This window comes from Xenopus laevis, chromosome 9_10L, assembly GCF_017654675.1.
Source record: "Xenopus laevis strain J_2021 chromosome 9_10L, Xenopus_laevis_v10.1, whole genome shotgun sequence".
Taxonomy (NCBI): domain Eukaryota; kingdom Metazoa; phylum Chordata; class Amphibia; order Anura; family Pipidae; genus Xenopus; species Xenopus laevis.
The window spans coordinates 135,697,609-135,722,236 of NC_054387.1; the positions used below are offsets into that span (position 1 = coordinate 135,697,609).

Consider the following 24,628-nt stretch of genomic DNA (forward strand, 5'->3'; position numbering starts at 1 on the left):
TTGGCTCTGCTCACGTTGGTAGGACAGTTTGGCGTATTTTCAGGCCTTAAAGTTAACTGGAATAAATCCATACTCTTTCCAATCGACAAACAGCCTACTCCCCTTCTCCCCCCCAATGTAGAGCTAACGTGGGCGCAGGAATTTAAGTACCTGGGTCTGAATATACAAGGGGACCTGTCCACCTTCGTACAGATCAACCTCAATCCAGTACTTACAAAACTAGAGGCAGACCTTCGAGGCTGGGCAAATCTCCCACTTACAATGTGGGGGAGAATAAATCTTATCAAGATGATGTACCTCCCCAAAATCCTATACCATCTACACAACGCTCCAATCCATATTCCCAACTCGGTGTTTAAACAAATCAATCATCTCATTCTCCCCTTTATATGGAACCAAAAGGTACCACGACTGGCCTGGGACAAGTTGACAGCTGATAAAGAGGAGGGAGGGATGGCCCTGCCCAACTTCCACCTATATTACCTAGCATCCCAAATCTACTACCTACACTGGTGGTTTCATCCTGACCCGTACAACCCCAACATGGCTTTGCAAGCCAACATAGCAGGGTCACTAGAAAGCCTTAAGAATCTACCATATCGCAAGCTCACAGACATGGGCAACCTACCCTCCTCTATCACTACACCCCATAAAGCTTGGTGTCAAGGACTGAAACAGCTTAAACAACAACCCTTGCGTCTGATTTCCTCCCTCCCATTATGGGGCAATGCCAACCTTCCACATTTTCGGAATTTAGACGACTTTCTATATTGGCCACAACGGGGTATCAAATTTCTGGGCGACCTGCTAATAAATAACACATTCATGTCGTTTCAAGAGCTCAAGGTCAAATGTGCTCCACTTCACACTCCCTTGTTTAGATACTTTCAAATCCGTCAACTATTCAGGGCACAGTTTGGAACTCTTTCCCCGGTGTTGACTACATTGGCAATGGAAGAGTCCCTGGCAGTAGGGCAACCCACCAAACTAATATCTAAACTCTACCACAACTTATTAGCAAGTATCCCCCCTCCATTCCACAAGGCACAAAATAAATGGCAATTACTTGTACCAGAGCTCACCCAGGAGGACTGGGAGGAAGCGACAGAGTCAATATATATCAGCTTAATATCCGTGAGAGATAAACTGATTCAATACAAAACATTCCATCAGTTATACACAACCCCAATAAAACTTAAGGCTATGGGTAAAAGAAATAACGACAATTGCCCGAGATGTGGTGAAATGGCGGCAAACTTCTTACACATGATCTGGGCCTGCCCGATAATAAAAGCCTATTGGTCTCAGGTACTGGCTGCCCTAGCAACTACCCTAGATTTTCCACAGGTGAACTCACCTCAGGTGTGCCTACTGGGGATAGTGGACCAATTAGTACCTACTGTCCATGCAAGAACTAGGTTTCGAGTTTTGTTATACTATGCTAAAAAATGTGTTATTATGCATTGGATGGGGCCCAACCCTCCCACCGTGGACTCCTGGATAAAGTTAGTGGACGAGGCTATTCCCATGATTAAGCTTACGCATGAAACTAGAGGCACAACCCGTAAATTTGATAAAATATGGAGCCCATGGTGGGAGTCGGGCCCGGGCTTGCAATCAAGGAATGAAAGGGAATAAAAGGCCCTCTGATGACTCTGACACAATTAATGCAGTGGTATGACCCAAAAGAGAGAACAACTATGTACCAATCATGCTACAATAACGACATCGACACAAGATTGTAATAACACTGTTTCATGTTTGTATTTGTTTTATGTGTTTAAACGAATAAAGCATTACCTTTAAAAAAAAAAATAGAACAACAAAAATATTGTTACTTTTTATCATTGGAATAAAAAGTAACAATAAGTGAATTATTAGAAATACAATTCACAAAAATATAAAATATAATTACAATACAGATTAAGTGCTCAGTGTCAAGGAAACAAAAGGCTAGAGGAGCCTACCCCGTAGAGCTTACAGTCTAAATGGGAGGGTAACATACAGACACAATTCAGAGGGGTATTAAGGTGCTGTGAGTTACAGTTTGTTACACTGTTATATAAGTGCCAGTTCAGCTGTTATCCAGGTGCTCCCAGAGGGAGTCTTTGAGTTTTGTTATAAAAACACTGAAGGAGGATTCTCTCCTGAGAGATTCAGGAATGACATTCCAAATATAAGGAGTCACAAGAGAGAAGGGTTTGATACGGGAAACAGCAGTAGTAGTGGGGGGTACAACCAAGCGGTTGCTCTGAGAGGAGCGGAGGTTTCGGGCAGGAACATATAGAGAGACAAGAGATGAGATGTATTTAGGTGCAGAGGAATGAAGGGAAGGTTATGAGGAGGAGGAGTTTATAAGTTATTCTTTGTTTTATAGGAAGCCATGATAAGGACTTCAGCAGCGGAGGGGCCTGTACCTTTTGGATGAGAGGAGGAGAATTCTGGCAGCAGTGTTTAATACAGACTGTAGAGGGGAGAGATGGCAGTTAGGGAGGCCAGTTAGTAGAAGGTTACAGTAATCCAGTCGGGATAGGATGAGAGCATGCATGAGTGTCGGCCATAGCAGGTGAATGGAAGTGATTTTGGCAATATTGTGCAAGAAAAAGTGACAGGTTTTGACAGTGGTGTTAATATGATCAGAGAAGGAGAGAGAGGAGTCAAAGATTCCCCCCAGACAGTGAGCTGAGTTGACAGGATTAATGAGCCATCAATTGAGATAGTAAATAGGGGAGTAGGACCAGGCTTAGGTGGAAAGATGATAAGTTCAGTGTTAGGTTGAGTTTGATGTGGCGCTGGTTCATCCAATTTGAGATAACCAGGAGGCAGTTAGAGATCTGAGCCTCTGTTTCAGCTGTTAATGAAGGGGTGGATAAATATATTTGGGTACATCAGCATACAGATGATAATTAAAGCCAAATGAATGGATGAGATCTCCCAAAGACAGAGTGTACAGGGAGAACAACAAGGAGCCAAGTACAGAGCCTTGTGGCACCCCCACATTAAGTGGAACTGGAGATGAGGTTTTGTTATCAGAGTGAATGATCGGTTAGAGAGGTAAGAAGAGAGACAAGATGCAGCCTGGTTACAGATGCCAAGCGAATAGAGAATCTGCATCAGGAGAGAGTGATAAACTGTATCAAATGCAGATGAGGTCAAGGAGGAGAAGGATGGAGATGTGACCTTTGGCTTTGGCACCTGAAGATCATTTGTAACTCTGCACAAAGCAGTCTCAGTAGAGTGACCAGACCAGAAACCAGATTTTAGAGGCTTCAACAGATCATGGGTGTGTAGAAAGTTAGTAATACGGGAGAACACAATATGTTCTAGGAGTTTAGAGGCAAGTGGTAGAAATGAGACACGACGGTAATTTGATAGACAGGACGGGTCAAGCGTGGCCTTTTTTTACTTTGACATCTTGCACCATTTTCTATAATTACTGAATTTAAGATTAACTACTTGTTAGCCTTGATCAAGGTCCCAATGTGGACAGAAACATTGGACACAAGCGGTATGTGAAATAAAGAGTTTTTTGTTTTAAATTGAGAGAGCTGGTCCTTACTAACCACATGCATTCCTAATCGACAGAATGCCAACACATTGACTTTGATATATTTATATTTACATATAATCTACAGTCTGGTCATTTCCCTATGGGACCAGACTGTAAATTATATCCCTATAAACGGCGCGTTCTGGCGTCAGAACGCGCCGTTTATAAGCTTAAAGTGACAGCACTTGCAGCTGCTGCTCTCTCCCTGCAGCGTTCTCTCCACTCGTAACCCCCTCCCACCTTTCTTCCACACATAGCTCTCTTACAGGCGCGCTGCTTCTGTCCCTCTCAACTATCGTCGATCTTACTTTACTTTCAGGTCTCTCCCTGCCCCTCCGTCTCCGGTTTCCTGTTTCACTCCGCCCACCCATGATTCCTCTCCTACGGAATGCATTATAGGACATGCTGCCCACAAATACCTTTGCTGCATGCGTTGTCCTATGCCTTCTCTATAGCTCTTTCTCCTCCTCACAGTCTCTCGCTCCCCCTCCCACCATGGCAAAATCTCTCTCCCCCTCTCATATTCAGCTGCCCCTCCCTTTCTCAGTGTCCAGTCTCACTCGTGTTGCTTTTCCTCATGCTCCGTTAAGGCAGAGCTGATGATCTCGCCCATGGCAGGTAAAACTAAAAAAAGCTAAACAAAATCAAATGGAATACAAATAAAAGCAACAAACAAGGGAGTAGAGGCAAACACAAAAAAAAACAACATTAAATAAGGTGAACACACACACAGGGGAAACAAACAGGGGTAATAGACACAAAACATAGTTTAGCATTTATAGACCATACATGAAAGCCAGGATGTAAGACATGCAAAAACTGTAGATTATAATGCATAATGTACCCCCTACTTAAATTTATAAAGATATCAGAAGTCACCTCGGAGTTATGTGACCTGTATAAAAGCACTCGGCCTTCGGTCTCGTGCTTTTATATGGTCACATAACTCCTCGGTGACTTATAATATCTTTATAAACTACAGTAGGGGGTACATTATCCACTATACAATACACAAAAGCCATGAATATCTTGTAAATTATATCCTTATAAACGGTGACTAGTGATGTCATCAGTTATAAACGGTGAGTAGTGATGTCATTTTTGTCACATGACTCACTGAAACGTGTGTATTATAATAAATAAAGTAGTGAGGCACTGAATCCACTATTTTGAATTCGGCCAAACCCCTGAATCCTTCGCGAAAGATTCGGCCGCACCGAATCCGAATTTGCATATGCAAATTAGGGTTGGGAAGTGGAATGTTTTTTTAGTTTCTTGTTTTGTGACAAAAAGTCTTGCAATTTCCCTCCCTGCCTCTAATTTGCATATGCAAATCAGGATTTGGATTCGGTTAGGCCGGGCAGAAGGATTCAGCCGAAAAAGCTGAAAAAGGCCGAATCCTGGCAAAATCCCTAACTGAATCCTGGATTCGGTGCAACCCTAAAATAAAGTACCCCTTGCTGCAAAATATGAGGATATTAGAAGTCACCTCTGAGTTCCATGACCTGTAGAAAACTTCGGCCTCGTACTTTTATATGGTCATGAAACTCCTCGTGACTTATAATATCCTTATATTTTACAGGAGGGGGTACTTTATTCACTATATTCACACATATACAGAGAGGAAAGGATGGGAGCTAGCATCCCAGAATATTTTGTATATATAAATAGTGGGTACAGACACTGACACCCCAAGAACAATACATACAGAGGAATGAATGGGTGCTTGCATTCCAAATACCTAAGCACAATATATACCCACATATATATATATATATATATATATATATATATATACAACCACTGGGATTGGTGGTGCCAAATGTTAAGCTCCTACCCCAGTAACTAAATAAAATTACCCTGGGCCTGTGCAGTTTTTTGCCAAGACAGATTCAATAGATCCAGCTGAAATATCTAAATGGGATTACTGGTAAGGCCTTTGTACCACTCCTTATCTGACAGTTGCTGTGTTTCACCCATATAACCTTCTTTATTAAGAATGACTCTATTATTCTGATACTGTTGCATGACTTTTTGGAGACTATTACAATTTCTTTTAATTCAACATAGAGTAGAGAGGTAAGATCTTTTCCCAGATTGGGGATATGATAATGATTTAGTCTGTAAGGTGAATTGAATATAAATGAGATTTCTTTCTCAATGTATTTGTCTCCCACATATGGGTATAACTATGCAGTGAAACATGTAAAGTAACTCGTTTACTCCGCAGTCCCTTGTGCAGGAGAATCAGGATCTCATTGGACTATGAGGCCGGACGTCTGTCCTTCTATGAGCTGAGTGAGCCAATCAGACACTTACACACCTTCACTGTCACATTCACTGAGCCCCTTCATGTTGCATTCTGGGTATGAGATGAGTGTGAGTGGCTGAGGATCATTAGTGTCCTACACAGGGGGTCGCTGGGACAAGGTCAGTGCTACTGGACACAAACCCACTTTGCTGATGAGGAAGGAGAAAATAAGAATAAACATTAAAGGAGAAATATACCATGTTCTCACATGTCACCTTCATTTCAACTATTCAATCTGTCAGGTGATAAAATCACTTACTTGGGGGGGAACTTCATCATACTAAAATAAGACAATTTCAAAATATATCAATTAAACATTCAGACCCGTCACTGAATCAATTAGATTAATATTCACTCTCCCCATTGCAGCTTCTGTCTCTCTTTATATTCTCTCTTCATGCAGGAGTTGGGATTCAATGATATTGAATGACAGTTGGGTCCAATTTATGATGTGTTCGAGCTCAGTGTTTTATGATCAGCACAAACACTTCCCTCTCTACATGCAGGACTGGTGCCAAAGTCAATTATTTGGTTACGTTTTGTTTCTTATTTGCTAGAAAAGGGAGCCCCTCCTAAAAGATACATTGTATCTGTCAATTAACATCGGACACCCAACTCCTGTAAGAAGACACAATGAAGAGAAACAGATGATGAGACTGAAGATGTGATGAGAGAAAGAGATTCATTATTTCAGAAACAGTACAGAACGGTACTGAGCCCCCCAATATCCTATGTCAGGTCCTATTGTCACATTGTGTGAATCAGGAACCCTGGGAATTCTCTGGAGCTGCACCCTTAGGATTGGTCTTCCCCAATTACACAGTCAAAAATCAATGAAGTTCCAGTTGCCCCAATCCAACTATTTTGCGTGCGGGTCATCGTGGCAATGACAAGGGGTATTTCTGCCCTTTATACTGTAAGTGACCTCCAGAATTTGTTATAATGGGTCTGGTCAATGGAAATTCAAGTTTACAGCCAAGGAGAGAAACAATTGATCTCGGTCCAACTTTAAAGCCAGTGCCCAAAAACTGAACCCCAAACCCATCCTCTCCCACTTCCACCCCTGTATCTACCCCTAGGGCCAGGGTGGCATTGAGAGGGCCCACAGAGGCAGTAACACTAGCCAACTCCGCTCTGGCTCTTACACTTGCTCCAGTAGCACTGGCTTCTACTCCAGCCGAGACATTCGGGCCCTTGGCTTCAAAATCAAGCACTCCACATTCTGCACTGACCCTCACCAGCTCCAACCATGGCTCCAGCCTTAGGGATCCGCTTCCCGGGGGAATTCTCCCCTCTGTGTTCATAGTAACCGGCCTCCACGTAGGGACCAGTAACAGACACATTAAGCGGCCTATCAAACTTGTCAATCAAATTAACAGTACTGGACAGACCTACGGACACTCCGGCTAGTTGGATGCTTGGTCTTCTGGTCACTTCCCATCCCCCCTTTGCTTCACTTTGAATCCGCCCAATGGTGTTTTTTTACTTTATCTCCATCCAGTATTAGTCTTAATTTCTTATTCTTGTATAGCACATGCTCATAGGTGTGTTCTTCCTCTTCCTTCTCCTCTTCCTCCTCTGAACTGTCAGACTCTGTCTCTTCCTCCTCTGAACTGTCATCATCCTGATAAATCACAAGTGCCAGACATGATTAATTGGAGTGCCAGTTTGTGCCCACACATTTCATACAACTGCCAAGTGGAGCAAGGGTGGGGGTGCAACCATAAGTCCACCAATAAGATATGAGACATGCTACTCAGCACTTAGTGTTGGACTGGGGTGTCTGGGGGCCCCATCACCCAGCTCCTTCATATGGCACCAGCCATACCCCCCCCACTTCTTCCTTGTAGCACCAGTGTTCCCATGGGGGTAATGGGTCTGGGTCAGTGGGACCACAAAAGCCTATGTGGTCCCACTGGCCCAGACTGACCCTTTCAGCACTAAGTGCCAACCTACATGCACTAATGAAATACAAATTCCACTCCTATTACAGACATTTAGGCAGAAGTCCCCCATTTAATGAGCCCCATTCACTAATACTCTTCCCTTGTACAGAGGGAAACACGAGGCTGATAAGGAACAGACAGAAATCTCACCTGTGTTTCATAGCTGGCAGTTAGTGCGACTCTCTGATCAGTGATGGGAACCTCAGTGCCAGGCTGGGTCTGCCGGCGAGATAAACTTACGGCAAAGCTGAAAGTGAGTGTGTCCCAGGGGCTGCACTATAGTAAGGGTGTCATTCAGTTGGTTTATTCAATAAAAATATAGACAATCCATTCACAAAATAATCAATTGCCCTTATATACAAGTAAGTCAGGTATATCATTGTATATAGTAACATAGTGACACAGTAACACAGTAACACAGTAAGTTAGGTTGAAAAAAGACACACGTCCATCAAGTTCAACCTTAAGTCTATATATAACCTGCCTAACTGTGTGGGGCCCATTTACTTAGTTCGAGTGAAGGAATAGAGGAAAAATAGTTTGAATTTCGAATGGTCGAATATGGCTACTTCGACCATCGAATGGGCTACTTCGACCTTCGACTACGACATTCGACTTCGAATCGAACGATTCGAACTAAAAATCGTTCGACTATTCGACCATTCGGTAGTCGAAGTACTGTCTCTTTAAAAATGTCTTTGACCCCCTAGTTCGCCACCTAAAGCCTACCGAGGCCAATGTTAGCCTATGGGGAAGGTCCCCATAGGCTTCCTAACAATTTCCTGATCGAAGGAATATCTTTCGATCGATGGATTAAAATCCTTCGAATCGTTTGATCGTAGGAATAGTGCAAAATCATTTTTTTTTCATTTGGAGGGGTTGGACTTGATGGACTTTGGCTTTTTACACCTGATGTAACTATGTAACTAACTATGTAATAGCACGATACCCCCATAAACCTACTGCCATGTAGCCAACCTACTGCCAACTGTACCCCCAGATCACTACTCATGACATCACTACTCACCATTTATAATGGATGACATCAGAACTCACCGTTTATAAGGATATAATTTACAAGATATTCATGGCTTTTGTGTATATAAGAGTAAGGAGTACTGATGTCATTTCTGTCACATGACTCATGTGTATGGTGCCTATAGAGACAATACATGGATTATACAGCTCTGTATTTATATATATAACTAATTAGCAGTGTAATTCTATTTATTATACACACTTATATGATACAAGTAAGTAATGGACAGCAGAGAAACACACACAGCAAATGATTTGATCAGTAGTAAATAGATGATCTTCCCATAATGGCGGTGGGTTCCAGTAGTTACTGGGAAGGGGAATGTTCTTTGAGCTGTGGAATCGGGTTCACTAGGAGATAAAAGTGAGTGACCAGTCTCTGTGTTACACAGATTGGAAGGGAAAATGATGAGAAGGGGTGTTAAATGCTGGAAATATCACCCCCTGCCCCTGCCTAAGGGTCCCCTCAGGTGCTGACATCATGTTTCCCAAACATCCTATTTTGGGTCTGTAGATTTTTCAGGTAGGATTGGCCAGTTCCTGATTGGACAGGGCCACACAATGATTTTGTGACATCACAAAGAAACCTCTCAGCCGTACCTCCTTTAGAATCACAAATGGAGAGTATGACTTGATGACCAAAACAATTTCTTCTTGCAAAATATGAGGAAAAACCCTGCATCCCCATAGTCAAACATCCTCTCGATTTTCTTCCAAAATATTCAGGAAGTTAAGAAAGATACCGTCTCCATTGAAGGTCACATCGTATACTCCTCTTCGTGGGTAATCTTGAATCACCAGGATCTTTTTCTTCACGACACGGCCGAATTCCCTGAGGATAACTTCAACGATGTACTTCATCTTGCTTTCTCCTTCCGTCACCTTCCCCACCACAGAACAGAATTCCTCAGTCTTGTGAATTCTCCGGTGTCGATCTTCTCAACGAAGCACCCCCAGTTTTCACCTTAAGTTAAGGATTCCACTGGAGTGAAGAGTGATCACCGCTCTTTTCCCGGAATAGAAAGCCCCCTAATAGCAGCATGGGGCTTAAGGTGCATTACCACAAGGCCAAGGGCACCCAAGGTTCAGACATAAGATCTTTGCCGAGAAGCGATCAGGGTACAACTGACAGTTCCATAACAAGAGCTGTCAGTCCCTCACATTGCCATGAGTTAAGCGGTGCCAAGCAAGTCTCAACTTTTCCATCCTGCGATGGAGAGAAAAACCCACCAAGTCCTCTTCATTTCCATATCAGTCAAAGTTGATCAATCACAAGAGGACTTTCCAAAACATGTCAAACACTAGCTGTCAACAACATCTGCCTAGCCTCTATGACTACTAGAGATTACCCATTTACATAAAAAAGTATAGGAAGACCCTAATACTTCCATACAAGAGCTGTCAGTCTGTCATGAATGAATGAAACACATGCAGAAAGGTTGCAAGAAGTCGAGCTGAAGAAAGTTTTGCCTTTATCAACGACCTGCATTTTTCAGACCTTGATAATTGGATCCCAGAATATCCCATCCCCATTCAGTCTGACATGCACCCATGTATCCATCCCAAAACCAAGAGTTGCAGAGATGAGACACAAACATTTCCAACCTGTTCTCCGGCCATATCTCCCACTCCACTAGTGTTGGTTTCTGGGATTGTAGAAGGACAAGAAATCGGGATTCATTTATGTGACAGTAGGGAGGGGTGTGTGTATGAGGCTGGGTTTTCATTTGGAGCGGTTGGACTTGATGGACTGTTTTTTTTCAGCCTGATTTAACTATGTAACTATGTAACATGGGTGAAGGTTGTGCTTAGGGTAAGTGGGTTGGGTGCAAAACTAGAGCAACAGCCCCACACAAATCTCTCTATCTGATGTACTAGGCACTCTTATGTGTTCCACAGAGCAGGTTTGTTGTTGTTCAATTCAAAATTATTCTCTGATGTTCTTCTCTAAACTGCAGCTCCCAAAAATCTCTTGCAAAATCTGCAGATCAGAGATGCCCATGTGCCAAGTGCAAGACAAAATCCAAGGAGCAGTTAAATACACTGTCATATGTTGCTACCAGTGCAGGCTTCAGCAGCTCAGCTCAGACACCAATTAAAGTACAGAAACATCCAGGGCTCATGGCAGGATCTATCTTTTGTTTCAAGGTTCTTAAAGGGATTCTGTCATGATTTTTATGATGTAGTTTTTATTTCTAAATGACCCTATTTTCACTGCAAATAATTCACTTGACGATATAAAATGTCATTCCTGAACCAACAAGTGTATTTAGTTGTAATATTGGTGTGTAGGTGCATCTCAGCTAGGGATGTAGCGAACTGCCGAGTATGTGTTCGCGAACGCCGTTCGCGAACACCGGCAAAAAATGCGAACAGTTCGCGAACTTCGAACATCCGAAAATCGTTCGATTCGAACGATCGAAGGATTTTAATCGTTCGATCGAACGATTTTCGTTCGAATCGAACGATCGAAGCCATTCGATCGAATGATTTCATTCAATCCAATGGCTTCGATCGTTCGATTCGAACGAAAATCGTTCGATTTTAGCGATCGAATGGTCGAATGGTCGAACGATTTTGATGCGAACGCCTATTGGCGAACGTCACGCGACGTTCGCGAACTTGCGGCGGACGCGAACAGTCGAAGTTCGCGCGAACTAGTTCGCCGGCGAACAGTTCGCTACATCCCTAATCTCAGCTCATTTTGCCTGGTCATGTGATTTCAATATATATGAAGAGAATAATCAGATTATGTTTAATTTTCCTATGGAATTCTAAGATCTAAAAGTTAAGTCGAATAAAGGTTATTAGAGCAAAAGAAAATTAGAAAGATTCCTGTATGTTAAATTCTTTTGTTTTATTTATCGAAATAGTAAAAAATTAGAAATTCAATCTTGTTTTATATCTTATTGTGCTGGAGCTTGTTTTAGAAAATATAAATTATGTACTTTCCCTTTGACAATTCCAGTTTTAATGAATGTTTCCTCCCAATACATTTTATTGGAAAAAATCTTTAAAAAATATGTTTTAAGTGATGCCCCTAAAGGACTTTTTATCTGACCAAAAGAAATTAACGAAATGGATCCAATCTAAAGAGGATGTTATTATCGTGGACTATTCTTCTGTTGAACAAAGCAAAAGGATTTGGAGAAATGTGTCAGAAAAGCAAATGGAAAATCATCAAAAAGACTTAGCATGGTCAATTGTGCAGAATTGTTTACCCACTAGGTCTTTTCAGTATATGAGGTGCTCGGGATTGTGTTTATGCTAACTTTGTATGGGAGAAATTGTTTGTTTTATTGTATAATGTATTTGATGTAAAAAACTTTGATATGAATGATGCATTTTTTGGTACCTTAGAATGCAATAATAAGGATAAAAAACTACGTGCATGGTATACTGTAAACTGCATGAAGGAATCACTGTGGAAAGTTCGTAATATACTTTTGCTTAAACGTGATAACATAACTCCAGAGCAATGTATTGGATTATGTCTAGCAAAAATGTATTTGTATTTTCTAAGAGATGTAAAACATTTAGGGAAGACTAATGCTGAATTTATATGGAGACCTAAATCTTGGAATATGTTAGTTTTGTGAAAAAAAACTGTTTCTTTATGTTTCTTTTTGTTTGTTTTTTATGTAGATAAAGTTAAAGAAAGGTAAATGGTCAACTTTGACTGATATGGAAAAGAAGGAGACTTGGTGGGTTGTTCTCTCCCTATGGTATTACGGGATAGCGGCAATGTCAAATTGTCATAGAGTCTAGGCAAAGGGCTATGTTGTTGACAGGCAGTCTTTGACATGGATTGGAAAAATCCTCTTGCGATTGGTCAACGTTGACTGATATGGAATTGAAGGAGACTTGGAGGGTTGTTCTCTCCCTATGGTATTACGGGATATCGGCTATGTCAAATTGTCATAGAGTCTAGGCAAAGGGCTATGTTGTTGACCTGGATTCGAAAGACCTCTTGTGAATGGTCAACTTTGACTGATATGGAAAAGAAGGAGACTTGGTGGGTTGTTCTCTCCCTATGGTATTACGGGATAGCGGCGATGTCAAATTGTCATAGAATCTAGGCAAAGGGCTATGTTGTTGACCTGGATTGGAAAGTCCTCTTGTGATTGGTCAACTTTGACTGATATGGAAATGAAGGAGACTTGGTGGGTTGTTCTCTCCCTATGGTAGTACGGGATTGCAGCGATGTCAAATTGTCATAAAGTCTAGGCAAAGGGCTATGTTGTTGACAGGCAGTCTTTGACCTGGATAGGAAAGTCCTCTTGTGATTGGTCAACTTTGACTGATATGGAAATGAAGGAGACTTGGTGGGTTGTTCTCTCCTTATGGTAATACGGGATAGCGGCTATGTCAAATTGTCATAGAGTCTAGGCAAAGGGCTATTTTGTTGACAGGAAGTCTTTGGCCTGGATTGGAAAGTACTCTTGTGATTGGTCAACGTTGACTGGTATGGAAATGAAGGAGACTTGGTAGGTTGTTCTCTCCCTATGGTATAACCGGATAGCGGCAATGTCAAATTGTCATAGAGTCTAGGCAAAGGACTATGTTGTTGACCTGGATTGGAAAGTTCTCTTGTGATTCGTCAACTTTGACTGATATGGAAAAGAAGGAGACTTGGTAGGTTGTTCTCTTCCTATGGTAGTACGGGATTACGGTGATGTCAAATTGTCAGAGTCTAGGCAAAAAACTTTGTTGTTGACAGGCAGTTTTTGACATGGGTTGGAAAGTCCTCTCGTGATTGGTCAACTTTGACTGATATGGAAATGAAGGAGACTTGGTGGTTTGTTCTCTGCCTATGATATTACGGGATAGCGGTGATGTCAAATTGTCATAGAGTCTAGGCAAAGGGCTATGTTGTTGACAGGCAGTGTATAACCTGGATTGGAAAGTCCTCTTGTGATTGGTCAACGTTGACTGATATGGAAATGAAGGAGACTTGGTGGGTTGTTCTCTCTCTATGGTATTACGGGATTGCGGCAATGTCAAATTGTCATAGAGTCTAGGCAAAGGGCCATGTTGTTGACAGGCAGTCTTTGACATGGATTGGAAAGTCCTCTTGCGATTGGTCAACGTTGACTGATATGGAATTGAAGGAGACTTGGAGGGTTGTTCTCTCCCTATGGTATTACGGGATATCGACGACGTCAAATTGTCATAGAGTCTAGGCAAAGGGCCATGTTGTTGACCTGGATTGTAAAGTCCTCTTGTGATTGGACAACTTTGACTGATATGGAAAAGAAGCAGAGTTGGTGGGTTGTTCTCTCCCTATGGTATTACTGGATAGCGGCGAAGTCAAATTGTCATAGAGTCTAGGCAAAGGGCTATGTTGTTGACCTGGATTCGAAAGACCTCTTGTGATTGGTCAACTTTGACTGATATGGAAAAGAAGGAGACTTGGTGGGTTGTTCTCTCCCTATGGTATTACGGGATAGCGGCGATGTCAAATTGTCATAGAGTCTAGGCAAAGGGCTATGTTGTTGACCTGGATTGGAAAGTCTTCTTGTGATTGGTCAACTTTGACTGATATGGAAATGAAGGAGATTTGGTGGGTTGTTCTCTCCCTATGGTATTACGGGATAGCAGCGATGTCAAATTGTCATAGAATCTAGGCAAAGGGCTATGTTGTTGACCTGGATTGGAAAGTCCTCTTGTGATTGGTCAACTTTGACTGATATGGAAATGAAGGAGACTTGGTGGGTTGTTCTCTCCCTATGGTATTACGGGATAGCGGCGATGTCAAATTGTCATAGATCCTAGGCAAAGGGCTATGTTGTTGACAGGCAGTCTTTGGCCTTGATTGGAAAGTCCTCTTGTGATTGGTCAACTTTGACTGATATGGAAATGAAGAAGACTTGGTAGGTTGTTCTCTCCCTTTGTTATTACGGGATAGCGGCGATGTCAAATTGTCATATAGTCTAGGCAAAGGGCTATGTTGTTGACCTGGATTGGAAAGTCCTCTTGTGATTGGTCAACTTTGACTGATATGGAAATGAAGGAGACTTGGTGTGTTGTTCTCTCCCTATGGTAGTACAGGATAGCGGCGATGTCAAATTGTCATAGAGTCTAGGCAAAGGGCTATGTTGTTGACAGGCAGTCTTTGACCTGGATTGGAAAGTCCTCTTGTGATTGGTCAACTTTGACTGATATGGAAATGAAGGAGACTTGGTGTGTTGTTCTCTCTGTATGGTATTATGGGATAGGGAAGTTGAGGCTTACTTGGCACAACTCAACACATGGCCATGTGTTGGAACGTCAGATCTTATCATGAGACTGGCATTCCAAGATCGTGGAAGTTTGCTGGGCTCCGATAATTGACCCATGACTTGTCGGTTGTGATCTGATTGCTTCCTACAATCGTTATGGCTAGTAATGCCGATGTTTGTGTTCCGACCTTCCCGGAGGTGCGGATGAAAGATACTGTTAAACTGGCAGTGGAGGAGAAATTCCGTGGAGAAAAAGGTCTATGCTTCATTGGAGAAAAGATTCTTTTTGGCCTTTGTGGTCTAAAGAAAGAGGATATTTTGTGCATCCAGGATTTTCCAGAGGTGGGTGTCTATGATGTTACCTTCGTAAGCCAAGTCGTCTGCCAGAATTTCCATCATGTTTATTCTCAGCATAAAGATGACCCTCTTCTGGAAGGTATCAAAGTTTCTTTGTTATACACCCAAGATACTAAGCTTTTGTTTGTACACATGTACAACCCACATGTGCCAATTGAAGATGTTTCTCTTTTTCTGCTGAGATTTTGCGAGTCCGTGAAATATATTGGCAAGGCTACAAATGAGTTGGGGATGTGGAATGCTCGACAAAAATTTGTGGTCATCTTAAAAGCTGACGAGACCGGCCCTGGAGGCCAATCACACCCACCTGCAAATTTCATGATTGGCCCTAATAAGGGTTATCTTTTTTACAGAGATCAACCAAAATTTTGTAGGAAATGTCGATGTTATGGGCATGTACAAGAAGATTGTAACATAGAAATATGTCGTCATTGTGGGTCTAAAGATCATGTTACAGCTGGCTGTGTATCAGAAATTTTTTGTACATTGTGTGGTAAAAGTGGGCATGTATACCGTGTTTGTCCAATGTCTTATGCAAATAGGACAAAAGCAGCCAGGCAGGTAAATGCTAATGAGGTCACTGTTTTACCTGCAGAACCTGAGGTGGAGGAGGTGAGGGTTCAGCGCAGCAGTGCAAGGGTTTCTGTTGCTACCACTGAAGGTCCTAGGTTTGAGGAGGAAAGTGTGAAACAAAAGCCTAGGTCTAATTTTCCTCCAGAGGCCGAAACTGGTGTTCCTAAGGCCAAGAAAAGTAGACAAACCAAAAAGGAAAAGAAAAAAGCTAAAAATCCAACACAGTTCATGATATTATACCTGGGCTTTGGTAAAAGTATCCTTTAACGGGATATGTTTTAAAATTGTGAATGTGTATGTATCACCTGGAAAGGAATTAAGATCGGATCGTTTTGCTACTTTGAATTTGTTCTTACCTGGTTCTGAGCCAATGTTTTTATTGGGTGATTTTAATTGTGTTCTCCCCGTTGAGAAGAGGGCTGGGGGGGCTGTGAACAGAACAATGGATAAATCAGCTAATTATTTAAAAAACATGGTATCTGATCTAGGTTTTACTGATGTGTGGGCAAAGTGCAATAAAAATCAACCTGGTTACACTTGGACAAATGGGAATGTAAGTTCAAGGATCGATTTTGCCTTTGTGTCGCAGAATTTGGATCCTATTAGTGCTACTTTGGTACAAAATATTTTTTCTGATCATCATTTATGATTGGTTAAGGTGTCATGCTTGGGAACACAAAAGGTTAATAAAAATTACTGGAAAATGAATGTGTCTTTACTAGATGACCCTGTGGTTATTGAGAATTTTAAAAATAAATATTCTCAGTGGAGAAAACAAAAATCACCACAAGAAAGCTTTATGTGTTGGTGGGAGAAAATAAAGTTAAAAATTAAAGATTTTTTTATCTCCTGTGGTAAAGAAAAAGCTAAGGAAAGGAGAAGGTATTATTCTGTTTTGAATGCTCGTCTCCAAACTCTATACAAATTAAAAGAGGTTGGGATTGATGTTGTGATGGTTAAAAAGGAAGTTACCAAATATCTTGATCATAAGGGGAAGGAAATTATCTTTAATAGCCGAATTAAGTCTCTGGAAGAAAATGAGAAATGCACACAATTCTTTTTCAAAAAATTGCATTCTGGGAAAAAAACTTGACTGTTTAAGCAATTTTTACTTATTTAATGAAAAAGTTGTAGATCCGGTGTTTTTCAATGATTGTATAAGTAATATTGAAAGTGTTCTAGATGATTCTGAGGTGACACTTTGTCAAAGGTTTTCACTGAAAAGGAAATCTTGGAGGTCATTAAAAGTGCTACTAGGGGAAAAACCCCAGGTTTGGATGGTATTGCAAGTGAATTTTACATGAAATTTTGGGGAATGTTAAAGGAGGATTTGCTGGGTCTTTTTAGTGAATGTTTTTATGCGAAGGTTTTACCATCATCTTGGAGAAAAAGTGTTGTGGTTCTAATTCATAAAAAGGTGATACTTCTGATATTAAAAACTGGTGCCCAATTTCTTTATTAAATTCTGATTATAAGTTTTTTGCTAAATTATTAACAATTATTAAGTTGGTAATTGAAAAAGTAATTCATAATAATCAGGTATGTGGGGTGCCCGGAAGGTGTATTTGGGATAATTTGTCCCTAATCCGGGATATAATATGGTATTCTAATGACCGTAAGCAAAACTTAGATCTTAGATTTCGAAAAGGCGTATGATCGTGTTTCCCATCAGTTTTTACTTGCAGTGTTAAAGAAAATGGGGTTACCTGATGTTATGTTAAATCTAATCCATGCACTTTATCGTCAAACTGTGTGTGAAATTCAAATAAATGGTAATAGGACACATGAAATTCCCCTTTTGAGTGGTGTTAAACAGGGATGTCCATTGTCCCCTATCTTATTTATATGTGCATTAGAACCATTGTTATGTGCTTTGAGAAAAGAGAAAATGGTGAAAGGAGTTCCGGTACCGGGTGGTAACGGTGTTCAAATTAAAGTTGTGTCATGAAATAGGGAAGAAAGATATTGCTACTAAAAAAATAAATAATATCAATATTTTCTTGTGGAACAACACGTAAAGCATACGGAGAAAGCAGAAACAGAATATGGTGTAGTATTTCTGATTATTCTTATAACACCCTTGTGCTGAAAAGAAAATTATTTGTTGACGTAGGTTCCCCTTTAAAAGAGACTTTTTCTTCCTGTACCAAAAGTGTGCGCAGTTACAATTGTTGTTTTCAGGATCCTTCACCGAATTTTGGTAAAAATACCTACTTACAAGATGGTGTAGCTTATGTCGTGTGTAGTAACAAATCCCAGTGTCCTCCTCTCCTTCGCCAGCCACTGTTAGGCTCCAAGGTGAGGATACAAATTGTGCTTTATTAAAAATTTAAAAAAACATTTAAAAAAATTTCACTCACATTTGTTTGTATAACTTAAGTCACATACAGGTAAGTCTTTTGGCGGTGTCACCAGTTGGAATTCAAAGGAGGAGGTTTTGCCGGCGTCTCTCTCCCTCGTGGTGTTTCCCCTGCAGCTTGTGATGTCACTTCCGCCTTACGCGTTTCACCGACCCAATCGGCTTCCTCAAAAAACTCCGGTTTGGTTTATCGGTAGTTTTTTATTTTATTTCAATTTTAGGCCACCGCACTGGGAGCTCACAATCCAAGCGGCCATGTTGGGACAGACATATGCGCATAATGAGAGAATGCTGCGACTTGTGCTCCCTCCCTGTGCCAATGTCGTAGCGCTGGTGGGGGGCAACTTTAAAAAACAAAACATCTCTATTAGCCTGAAACTTTGGGTTGGGGATAGTATTTTTGCCCAACAGGTGCCCTTTAAAAACATTACATTTAGTGTTTAGCCTGTTACTTATTGATTTTCTAACCAAAGCTCCATAGGGGGAGTTATAATGTGAATATTTGTTTCCCTACTCAGGAAATAAAGGGGCTTTGAGCTCCATAGGGAACCACCCACTTAACACTTGCACTTACCCCTTGTGCTGCCAATATTAGTGTCAGCTGCCCCTGTGTTGGGACAATGAGAGAAGAACACATTCAGAGAGAGGCACACTGGGAGTAGGGTGCATTGGGAGAAGGGCACACTGGGTATAGGGTGCATTGGGAGAAGGGTGCTTTGGGAGACGGGCACACTGGGAGTAGGGTGCATTGGGAGTAGGGAACACTGGGAGTAGGGTGCATTGGGAGAAGGGCACATTGGGAGTGTGGTGCATTGGGAGTGTGGTGCAATGAGAGTAGGGTGCATTGGGAGAAGGGCACACTGGGAGTAGGGTGCATTGGGAGTAGGGAACACTGGGAGTAGGGTGCATTGGGAGAAGGGCACATTGGGAGTGTGGTGCATTGGGAGTGTGGTGCAATGAGAGTAGGGTGCATTGGGAGAAGGGCACACTGGGAGTAGGGTGCACCTCTAAGAATCAGAAGAGAGTCCAGTACTTTTCTTCTGTCTTGAGAAGTTGGTCAGTGCAGGACTGGCCCCAACACTGATGTGGCAGTTTGGAACTTCCATTGGCCCCAACTTGTCCGCACAACTGAGCATGTCTGTCAGTGTAGCACTTACACTTAGGTACAATCTTTACTACTGGGTGCAAAGACATGTGCAATTAAAGGGGCATGCTGGGAGATCAGGTGCATGGAGTACCAGTTGGTACATGAGCCCCACTATGGGTAAAGTTTCCTATTTTATACTTGTGTTATTGTCAGGCACAAAAAGATCTACTTGTTTCTGTATCGGCCAATAAAATGATCTGATAAACAGTTTGCTGAGTGCAGGTATAATAAATTCTCTTCTGGCACAAGCACTGCCCACAGGTATCTAAGGGGGTCCCAGCCTTTGTCTCACAGACTTGGGGGTCACTGAGGGGCAATCTCCTATTTTGCTCATCTCAGTACTGGGATCCTGCAGTTACTGGGGGGCTAATTTGATTTTTGGGCAGCAGGGGGATCTCTGCACATAGACTGGGATAGTAAACTAGTATAGGGCTGATGGGAAGAGTGGGGTCCCCCACCAAGGGTTGCTGAGGTTGGTTGGGCACAGAATTATCACTGACCTGATATATCTGGAGACAGATGCCAATCCAATGCCAACACACTGGCACATTGTCTTACTGAATATTCCTCACTGTCTGGAATAATAAGGGCTGCGTTGCACTCAGGGCAATAGACACTGGGGGGCAGTAAAACACTTTCAGTCTGCAGCAAACTGCCCCCAACCTAATGCTCTTATGCAGCTCACTCTGTACTGAGAAATAATCTCTGACTTACCTATGTACCGTCTGTCTGTCTCTGTACCGTCTGTCTGTCTCTGTACCGTCTGTCTGTCTCTGTACCGTCTGTCTCTGCACTGTCTGTCTGTCTCTGTACAGTCTGTCTGTAGATCTATGTACTGTCTGTCTCTGTACTGTCTGTCTGTAGATCTATGTACTGTCTGTCTCTGTACTGTCTGTCTGTAGATCTATGTACTGTCTGTCTGTCTCTGTACTGTCTGTATGTGTCTGTCTGTCTCCTTCTTTCTGTATATCTCTATACTTTCTGCATATCTCTGTACTGTCTGTCTCTGAACTGTCTGTATATCTCTGTACTGTCTGTCTGTAGATCTATGTACTGTCTGTCTGTCTCTGTACTGTCTGTATGTGTCTGTCTGTCTGTCTTAGTTCTGTCTGTATATCTCTGTATATCTTTCTTCTCTTTGACTTTTGGCCATTAGCCCCCACCCCATTGCCCGCACTTATGTTCTGGTGGACCCACCTGTATTGGGGTGTTGTTAGGGTGCTACTCATGGACACTGTTGTGGGTACAGAGGGTTTGTGACTCTTACCCACTGAACTCTTATTAACTGATCTATTTGGGATGGATCCAGTGCCTGTTCATATGGTTCTGTTCTGCTGGGGTACTGCCCCCCCATACTACTCAGTGGAGCCCAAACTTCTCAGCCAGCCTGCCTACTTACCTACCCCTCACAGGCCTACATTGGTACTAAATCTTCCCAATGTTAGAGGGGATTACCCAGAATCCCCAGTGAGCCTGGTATAGCCTCTGACACACTCCAGTAGGGAGCTAGAGATACAGGGGTAACACGTGTGCCCCATTGCAGACCTGGGTGTCCCAGTATCCCATGATGTCTCCTCCTATCACAGCACTTTACCCCCAGTGTCTGCATTTGCTCCTTATTCTCTATAAACAGAGAGGGAATCTCCCCCATGAGCATCACACGAGGCCTGAGCTGCAGTACCTGTGCCGGTAAGTCTGATCCATCTCAATATGAAATATCATCAGACCCTTCCCTGCAACCCACCCACCTGCCCCCTCACCTGAATCCTCACCTGAATCCTCACCTACCCACACTCACCCCAATAACTGCACAGGGGTCCCACCAGCTCAGTGAAGGGGACAACGAACCGACTGCTACTGGAACCTTTGGATTTCGTCTGACCAACAAGGCCTAGTATTCCGGATCCGGGGAACTTGCACCAAGAAACACCAACGAGTGGATCAGAATAACAAGTTCCGTTTATTGTAGTCCAAACATAGGCTTATATAGGTTATAAGCAAAGACATCCTAATATAGTGACGTATTAGCAAAGTATATGTCTTGTAATAGGTTCAGCATTCAGGATGGGAAAGAGAGAAAGAAGAGACAAATATGTGCATGCGCGTTAGCTAAGATATTTTGTCTGAGACAAGCTGATAATATTGTTTTTAGTACATGATGATACTTATGCAAGGTTGTCTAAGAAGAGACAGTACAGGGTCGTACAGAAAAACAAGTACAGAGGCCTACAAGGGTCAGCACGTAGGCATGTCAACCCTTCAGGGGTTTTTTCATAACATTAACATTTAACCATTAATTCACTGTACTGAAACCTTTATATCATAACGACGTACCATTTCTCCTTGCCATAAAGCCTAGGAGCTACCATTACAATCACCATTATCCACCCTGATTGGGTGACATTTACCACCACTACCATCCTATCTGTAATCCTTCAGCGACGATGGCCCCCACATCAACAACGCAGCTCTCTCCACCATATTCTGAAAACCATTATTCAATATGTCCAAACCTATGCCTGAAAGATGAACCCAATCATCCCTGTAGAAACCTTCACATCCACCTTCCAGTTCTGGATGCCTAAATGAAAAACCACCCAGTAAGGGCATGAACTTGAACAAAAGCTCCATTAATCTTCTTTTTGACTCTCTCCAAAGGCTTAAATGGTGGTGTCTTAATCCAAACAAGCCTTTGCACAATTTCAGAAAAAATGATCACAACATTATTGAAACTTAAACGCAGCTGAGTCAAATCCCTTCTCGTAAAATTAATTAGCTCTAGGGTTCTCACTTTTCCAACATCATTTCCCCCTAAATGAACTATAATTACATCTGGGTTGGGGAAAGTAGCCCTTGCTGCCCAAATTGCCGACAACAGATTAACCCACTTCATGCCTCTTCTACCAAACCAAAAAACCTGAAAACTGTTTGGGTCTAATAAATTAGCTGTATATGGCCTCCTAGTAGCTCTCTCTTCTGCCCAACATACAAATAAATGTCCAACAACCCATATTATTTTCTTGCTGGGCCCTGAAACAAACAAATGATAATTAAAAGACATTTGTTACTGATAAATGTGGACGTACATACAGTTTAAACCTACTTGAATTCCACCTGCCTAATTTCTTAATCTCCCAATCCCAAATTAGATGCTTCAGTTGCTGCCCCAATCCTAAATGAATGTGCTGTGATGTTTAAATTGCCTAAACCACATCTCACAATACAGAGCTTTAAAACTTTATTGAATTGAAATTTAGACATAGGAGTCCCATCTAAATGAACTAGAAAAGAACTACAACCCATGGGCCTCATTTTCAAAAACTCTTTGACTGCACTCACTGGACAAATACAAGAGCCCTCCAAACTATGTAACCATATGCTACAACCTATACCTTGTTGGTCAGTCTTAGATCTTCTAACCCAAATGCTCACTCTATCTTCAAACAAACTCACATCATTTATTTGTAAATTTGCTGGCAACCTCTTATTGTCAGCAACCAATTCCCCAATACGCAGGGCCGCAAAAAATGCCAACACAAATGAAGTTTTAAATAAAATTTCCTCATATTTGGAAACACAAATATCCGCTAATGATGAAATAATATGGACCAGCAACTGAGAAGAAAGAGGTCTCCTGCCACCCGGCTTACCCACTTTTTTCTTATGGCCTTTTACCATTTTCTGAACCATAAAATAGCTATTTAAAGGTTTCTTACCTTCTAACTTCATAAAGAATGAGATACCTGCTAATATCTTAGCAATACTTGCACCTGATACGTTCTCTTGAATGAGAGACAAAACAAAACTTACAGCCACCTGTTCCTGAGGCAAGTTATCTGGTTCCTCAAAGCCTAGCAAGAACCTGCTCCATCTGCTCCAACTCTTAACATAACAGCACCATGTAGATTCTGCAACCGAATTCCTCAATGTCTCACTCAATCTGGCAAAATCTGGCAAAATCAATCCCCACAAATGCTCTGGACATTCCGTACCCTCTTGGTCTGCATCCGGTGCCAACTCCCGGAATCGCTGAAAATGAAAACGAGAAAGAGCATCGGCAATTTCATTTCTTGTACCTGGTATATGCCTTGCTCTCACCCAAATATTGTTTACTAAACAACAAAGAACCAAATGTCTCAGAAGTCGAACCACTTCCATAGACTTTGCAGACAAATTGTTTACTGACAAAACTACACCCATATTATCACAATTAAATAATAACCTTTTTCCGGCAAAATATTTACCCCATACTACTATGGTCACCACTAATGGAAATAGCTCCAATAAAACCATATTTTTTGTTAAACCATTCTCCTTCCACGTTTCTGGCCAGCTCCCAGTGCACCAATGACCAGTAAGCTCCAAAGCCTTCTGATCCTGCCGCGTCTGTATATATTTGTAAATCACTAGCTGTTGCCAAACAGACCTTCCATTATACACTTGTAACAATTGCTGCCACACCATCAAGTCTTCTCTTGCCTCTCTTGACAACTTTATATGGCACCAAGGAGATTTTACTCCTACTGTCAATGCTGATAACCTCCTGTTAAAATTCTGCCCATAGGCATTATTCGTGTTGCAAACATACCCAACAATGATTGAAGTTCTTTTAATGTAACTGACTTTTTTGACAAAATTGCAAACACCAAATCCTTTAACTTGTCTAACTTCTCTTTCGGCAGTTTGAACACCATAGCTTCAGAATCTATAGTTATACCCAAAAATTCCAGCTGGGTTACTGGGATCATTGTTTTTTCTTTGCACCGTGGGACACCAATAAATCTACAGATTGCACAACATGTAGACAATAGGAAACTGAATACATCAGAACCAGATGGACCCACAAATAAAAAATCATCTAAATAATGCATTGATAGATTTAAGCCTGTTTCATACCTCAATATCCACTCAAGAAATGTAGAGAATGACTCAAAATATAAACAGGATAATGCACATCCCATAGGCAAACAGCGATCAAAATGAATTTTTTCTTGAAATTGAAAACCTAATGAACTAAAACTATTTGGATGCCCTGGCAAAAGCCTAAATGCTGCTTCCACATCACATTTAGCCATTAATACACCCTCACCACACTTCAAACTAAAACCTGCTCGAAAGTGGCATAA

At 41.7% G+C, this 24,628-nt stretch overlaps 1 protein-coding gene across 4 annotated transcripts; it reads right to left on the reverse strand.

Moving 5' to 3' along the window:
* Window positions 1-5,688: 5,688 nt before the first annotated feature.
* On the reverse strand, window positions 5,689-24,628 carry LOC108703917. Of its 4 annotated transcripts, XR_005964138.1 has the most exons (4): window positions 23,313-24,628; window positions 7,958-8,083; window positions 7,253-7,485; window positions 5,689-6,010 (listed from the first exon to the last, which is right to left on the reverse strand). XR_005964138.1 is itself a non-coding variant. In XM_041576908.1 (3 exons), the coding sequence occupies exons 1-3, from the start codon at window positions 23,964-23,966 to the stop codon at window positions 7,315-7,317; spliced, it is 945 nt and encodes a 314-aa protein (XP_041432842.1). In that variant the 5' UTR covers window positions 23,967-24,628; the 3' UTR covers window positions 5,689-7,314. The 4 variants fall into 4 exon arrangements, 3 of the variants coding, with proteins under 3 accessions (XP_041432842.1, XP_018095707.2, XP_041432843.1); XM_041576908.1 differs by having other exon boundaries at window positions 5,689-7,485; window positions 23,319-24,628; XM_018240218.2 differs by having other exon boundaries at window positions 5,689-7,485.

Excerpts from the sequence above, each read along its gene's own strand:
- LOC108703917 (XM_018240218.2), bottom strand. The coding sequence starts at position 23,966 with ATGGTGTGGCAGCAATTGTTACAAGTGTATAATGGAAGGTCTGTTTGG. Across the intron at positions 8,084-23,312 it reads TGCCTCAGGAACAGGTGGCT|TGCAGCCCCTGGGACACACT; the intron begins GTAAGTTTTGTT and ends CCCTTACTATAG. Across the intron at positions 7,486-7,957 it reads CTGCCAGCTATGAAACACAG|GATGATGACAGTTCAGAGGA; the intron begins GTGAGATTTCTG and ends GTGATTTATCAG.